The sequence below is a fragment of the Antennarius striatus genome, chromosome 1 (genome assembly GCF_040054535.1).
Source record: "Antennarius striatus isolate MH-2024 chromosome 1, ASM4005453v1, whole genome shotgun sequence".
NCBI lineage: Eukaryota > Metazoa > Chordata > Actinopteri > Lophiiformes > Antennariidae > Antennarius > Antennarius striatus.
Genome location: NC_090776.1, coordinates 30,659,036 through 30,664,849, shown reverse-complemented (window position 1 = coordinate 30,664,849; position 5,814 = coordinate 30,659,036). Strand labels below are relative to the sequence as shown.

Sequence of the window (5,814 nt, the reverse complement as noted above, 5' to 3'; positions counted from 1 at the left end):
GGGCTTGGACCAATCAGGGGGACTGCACACCAGTCAGGAGGGGGCGTGGCCAGGAGTCCCAGAGACACCACACCTGGCTCTGATGACGGAGGGCGGAGCATCCCAGGGCAGGGCCAGCAGCTCAGAGGCAGGGTCACACAGGGATACAGAATATGAACAGATGAGCTGCGGCCGTAACAGCGACACGGAAAGTTTGACTTGTTTTTTTTTTGATTACCAGTCTAAAGATGTTTTATTTTGAATTTTACATAAAACCACTGCGAATGATTTGTTATTAGACTCAGGCTGTCCTGAGGTCAGTAACGATCATAGAGCAAATGAAGACCGGTCCGTGAAAATATTGTCTCAGATAAAACCGGTCCGTGGAGCAAAAAAGGTTGGGATACTGGTCTGAAACGGGTACCCGGCTCAACCCTAGTCTGACTTTTATGTAGCTGTCTATCCATGAGTTCATACACACATCAAAACACACACTTTTGTGTCAGGATCCAGGAGCGCCATGCAGTGTTCAGGAATGAACAGCGGAGGATAACACTGACTCCACTGCCAGGGTCAAAGGTCATTGTTAATGGCGTCTCTGTGTCCCAGACAACTGAGTTGCAGCATTTGGTGGGTCTCAACACAGAAACAAACTTAAATTGATTGTGTGTCATTTCTAATGCAACACACACACCACACACACACACACACACACACACACACACACACACACACAAACAATATTCCAGCTCTGTTCTTATGTCATTCTAGGACCGCCTCATCCTCGGGTCAAACTGCACCTATCTGTTCATCAGTTATCCGTCTGAGAGAAGCGGGGACGACTGGAGCCGATACGACTACGACTACTTCCAGTCCGAACTGGCTGCAGCTCAGGGCATCCACCTGGGTTACTGAGAGAGGGTCATGTGAATGGTGCAAGAGTTCTTCCTTGGAAGGAAACGTTCATTTACGTTTCTGTGTTCAGGTGAGTCCAGTGTGGGCTCCGATCAGACGGACCCCAGTCTGCTGGCCATCTTCTACGACTACGTTAAGTTGATGCCCATGATGGCTGAGGCCAATCAGATGAGTCAGGAACTGAACAAGGTAACACGTTTCTGTGTGGGGGTAGTTATATCTATAAATCAATGATCACACAGTTTTTTAAATGGTTATATATTACCAATCAATAAACATCTGTCTGTTTATAGGGGGTGGAGTTTAAGCTGGAGATCAAGAATTTGACACTTTCAGATTCGAAAGGCCGCGATCTGGAGAAGGAGATCGTTGTCAGAGTCACCGCCGGAGCCAAGAAACAAGTTGGTCCATCTCTCTCTCCGTGACTCACAGATTCAAACATGACTGGAGTTTGAGTTTGGGTGTTTAACTTCATCCTAACTTTCTCCTCAGGTATGGGTGTGGTCCAAGGCCAAGTTTGTGAACCGTAAATTCCTGATGGAGGAAGTCTACCAGCAGCATCACCTAGAGAGGAGTGGAGACAATGTACTCACTGTAAAATCAGAGAAATGCATGATTTACATGGATGGATTCTGGAGTGAAATCGAGTTCAGACACATGAACTTCTTGGGAGGTTTTTTTGTGTGCTTGTTTTTGATTGGTGATGCTCTTGTTTCTGATGTTTTTGTTGAGTTTTCTATGTTGCTTTAATTGGAGTATTGAAAGCTAATCAGGAACAAAATGCAGGCTGAAACCATCAACTAAACTAAACCAAACTAAACAAACTATCCAAGCACATGTGCATAAATAAGCAGCTGCACATTGTTAAATTGTCAAGTATACAGTATAACTTTAAAACATTACCAAACATATGTTTTTGTTTCATTTCATGTCTTTGTTTCAGAGAACCGATGAGGTGTTACCCAGAGACAGAGACCCGTTCTGGGATCCTGTGGAACCTCTTCTCCTGGGAACAGCTCACCTCTGGCTTCAGTCTTTGGCCTTCCGCATCCCCCTGGAAGAGCAACTTGAGGTACACACACACACACACACACACACACACACACACACACACACACACACACACACACACACACACACACACACACACACACACACACACACACCTGTCACAGTTGGATCTCAAACTCTCTTTACAGGTGCTGGGGTCAGAGGGCACAGAGGAGGCAATTCTACAAGTACAGTTGGTTCCTTGCAACGCCTCAGGCCTGTATGACACAAACACACATTATGTGTAACATTAATAAACACACAGGCATACATGCAAGCAATCGTTCTTTCTTTCCAGGGTTCTGGGTGAGGATGACATTTTGATCGATCCGTCTGAGTTACTCGATCGACGACTGGACTTCCAGCTGGTTCTTGAACAGTGTTGTGGCCTGCGCTGGATCAGGGAGGTCCGCAGCAGAGGGGTACAGATCGGGTGAGGCACACGGAGCCTAGTGGTGGAGGGACAGGGAGTTATAGAGCAGGAATGGCAAGTAACCCCCACGCCCCCACCTCCGTTCAGTTTCAGGCTGTTAGACTGCAGCCAGCCTCTGTACACTCCGGCGGTGTGGCACAACGTCAACCCCCTGCTGGATCACAAGGTTCACTTTGCCTCCCTCCACACCTCCCAACGTCTGCTCGACTACCTGCAGAGTAGCGCTGTGGTGCTGGAGCTATGGGGGCTTCAAGGTGAGGGTGGAGAGGTGCATAGAGTACCTTCTATACATTTACAACAGATACAATCAGCTCTAAGCATGGGGTCTCCGTTCCAGAGGGCTGCACCGAGCTGGAATCATCTCTGGAAGGAGTGAGGATGACTGCAGAGGGCGTCTTCATCATAGAGGAGGCAGACCCAACAGACCCTGCAGTGAGTTTGAACTTATGGAGTGATCTGTCGCTGCAACGCATTTCTAAAGCTAGATTGTGTGTGTGTGTGTGTGTGTGTGTGTGTGTGTGTTACAGGCTGCCGACTCCTCAGAGCTCTGCTGCTCAGTGAGAGCTCTTCAACAGGACTTGGAGGAAATGAAGAACATCAATGCTTCACTGAGAAAAGAGAATCACAGTCTGAGAGAACAACTCAGTGCAGCCAGGAATGGTGACTCAACACCCACCTCCACACAGATTTCACATATTTTCAGATTTTGGAACAAAATTGACATTCCAAATATTCGATGAAGATTTCTTGACATCCCTGATAAATATCTCCTTCCTCTGCGTGTCAGGTGGGGAGGGTGTGCGTTCTCGGGCCGTGCGTCCAAGCTGCGATGCAGAGTTTGCTCGTTCTCTCAAGGTTTTCTACCAGAGCATGACCTCAGTGCGGGGTCAGCTGCAGCGTCTGCGCAGACACCGGCCAAGTGTACGTATTAAAGCCTGTCTGCAGCACCAGCGCCAGTGTTTCTGGAATGATTAGTCAGGTCATAGATCTGAGGGAGAAGTGAGTCGTGGTTATTAGGTATGGACAGTAGGGGTGTGCGGTTCACTGTGGTTGAAGCTGGTTGTGTTATCTCCAGGACGACACCAACCTGCTGGGGCTCAGACTGTTTGTCACTGAGCAGAGCTGTCTGCTGAAGGACTTCTCAGAGCAACTAGAGCAATGCGTCTCCACGCTCAAACAAGACGTCGCAGCCATCGTCCGCCGTAAACGAGAACAAGCTGGAAACTGGTCATGATTTTCATTTTACACTAAAGAGCAAGAACATGCTGTGTTCAGTCTGTGTCCAGTTCTGTCCATGGTAGCTGTAGAAGTTGTTTGAATCTGGCACAAACATCAAAATCTGTCTAGAATTGTCCAGACTGACAGATTGGGTTGACCTTTATGGAACTGCTTCAATTCTGACTAATCTATCAGTTTCATTAAAGTACAAAGTTGGACTTCTTTCCCAAGTTCATGGATGCAAAAATAAATGTAAGCATAATGCCAATAGAAAAACACACTGACGTCCATAAAGTTTATTAGATCGCATATAAAAGGAGTCATTACAGTACCAAATTGCAAATAAATTAAAATACAAACAACCTAAAATTTCCAAGTTTGTGTTTTTGAAACGTCGTTTATAATGTGTCATTTTTCAAGTTTCCGCAATTCCCTCTAAAGCTGAATTCACCTCATCCGCAGACATGGATGAAGTAACAAAAAGGAGATATTTACAAATCTAAAGGAAAGGAGAGGTCCGCCATGGCACCTCCCAGAGGTCAAAGCACAATGGTTAATGTTTGAAAGCAGTCACCACTTTTACAAAGTACAGACAGTTGCTGTAGGTCCAGAATAGATCAGCGTGGGCACATTTACAGGAGGAGAGGCAGTAGGCAGATGTGAGGCAGATTAGTCATCAGATAGGACCCAAAATATGTACAACAGATACAGCAGGCAGACACAGTTGAAACAAAGAGGTAGGTTGGAAACACACAGCAAACAGTGGAAAGGACCAACAACTAGCCACAGGTACATATACGTGTGTGTGTGTGTGTGTATTTTTGTGTAAAGATTCTTCAGGAATGAGCACCACGACCCTCAACCAAAAGAACCCAGTAATGTGTATGTGTGCATGTACTGAGTAGGCTGAGCGTACAGGTGAGGTAGGTTAGCTGGATCATCAGGGACCAGAAACAAGACAGTAGAGAAAACTTTTACAATACACCCTGTTAAATTTCAAGACATAAGTTAATATCAGAAAATGTAGAAATGCACAATTAGCAAATATATTTTACACTACAGTTCCACTCCTGTCTGCTCCTCTTTGGGTAAGTTGAAGTTCTAGATCTGAACACCACCACGAACAAACATGAGCATAAAGCGTACGGGTCTGATTAGAAACCGGTGGGATGAATTAAGCATTACTCCAACAGAAATGGGATCAGTCCTAATTCTTTTTGACATTTAATTCATTTGAAACCAGTGCAAAAACAATAAAAAATATGCTTATTTTGAATGTTATGCCAGGAAAACATCTTTTAAAATTTTTTTTAAAAAAAGGTCAGTGCAGAAGAATGGGGAAATAGAGGACTGCTAACGGAAAAGGAGGTTCATTGTTAACAAGTGACAGAGTTGTCTTCATGAAAGGGGTCTTTAAAGGTTTCGCCAATTCCAAAGCCTTGCTGTCTGCAGGAGCACATAGTCCAACAGATTAAGAATGCTTCTTAATGTACAATTAGAGAGAATTTGAATTTACAGTCCATACTATCATGACAAGATTCAGAGAATCTGGATGAAAAGTAACAATAAATGTCTGACCTTTGAACCCACCAGGAAGCACTGCGTTCAGAATTGATTGTTCTACCATTAGTGTCCTCCTTCCCCAAACACTTTAATGAGCTGTGTACTGTACTGCAACAATGGTTAACAATGTTTTTGAAATGTGTTGCAGACATGACATTCAGAAACTTTATATTTCTAAAAAAGAAAGTTAATCAGTCTGAAAATGAGAACGTCTATGTATTGTATTGATTGACATGAAAGGATCTGTAAATCGTCCCAGTGAACGGGGGTTGTACACTTCATTAAAAAAGAACTTCCTTTCCAAAAAAAAAGGAATGAAAAGACGACCAGTTATTGGTTTTCATTTTTAAATTGTACAGTTTGTTCAACCATTAGGCTTAAAACAGTGATGGGCTTTAATCTAAGTCTGTTTAAGTTTGGTTACTTCCATCATTAATGGACAATAAAGTTACTGAAATTCAAATCACTACTCCTTCCTGTATGTTTTTGAACAGGTCAGCTGTCAGCTCATCCAACATGTTTCTAAAAGCGCCTTTTGTTTCAGTCAGGCGAATGCTTCTGCAGAAACGTCACACACACACACACACACACACACACACACACACACACACACACACACACACACACACACACACACACACACACACACACACACA

The 5,814-nt window shown here is 44.4% G+C and overlaps 1 protein-coding gene across 1 annotated transcript in view; it reads left to right on the top strand.

Moving 5' to 3' along the window:
- Positions 1 to 5,712, top strand: part of kif28 (kinesin family member 28) — a 19,206-nt gene extending 13,494 nt beyond the window's left edge. Inside the window, exons 15-27 of the mRNA XM_068310603.1 lie at positions 486 to 609; positions 751 to 886; positions 965 to 1,083; positions 1,188 to 1,295; positions 1,387 to 1,488; positions 1,838 to 1,966; positions 2,094 to 2,164; positions 2,243 to 2,377; positions 2,465 to 2,631; positions 2,715 to 2,809; positions 2,905 to 3,037; positions 3,165 to 3,298; positions 3,453 to 5,712. Of these exons, the coding sequence (XP_068166704.1) occupies positions 486 to 609; positions 751 to 886; positions 965 to 1,083; positions 1,188 to 1,295; positions 1,387 to 1,488; positions 1,838 to 1,966; positions 2,094 to 2,164; positions 2,243 to 2,377; positions 2,465 to 2,631; positions 2,715 to 2,809; positions 2,905 to 3,037; positions 3,165 to 3,298; positions 3,453 to 3,611 (1,612 nt within the window). The 3' untranslated portion in view covers positions 3,612 to 5,712. The remainder of the gene's footprint in view (positions 1 to 485; positions 610 to 750; positions 887 to 964; positions 1,084 to 1,187; positions 1,296 to 1,386; positions 1,489 to 1,837; positions 1,967 to 2,093; positions 2,165 to 2,242; positions 2,378 to 2,464; positions 2,632 to 2,714; positions 2,810 to 2,904; positions 3,038 to 3,164; positions 3,299 to 3,452) is intronic.
- Positions 5,713 to 5,814: the final 102 nt, after the last annotated feature.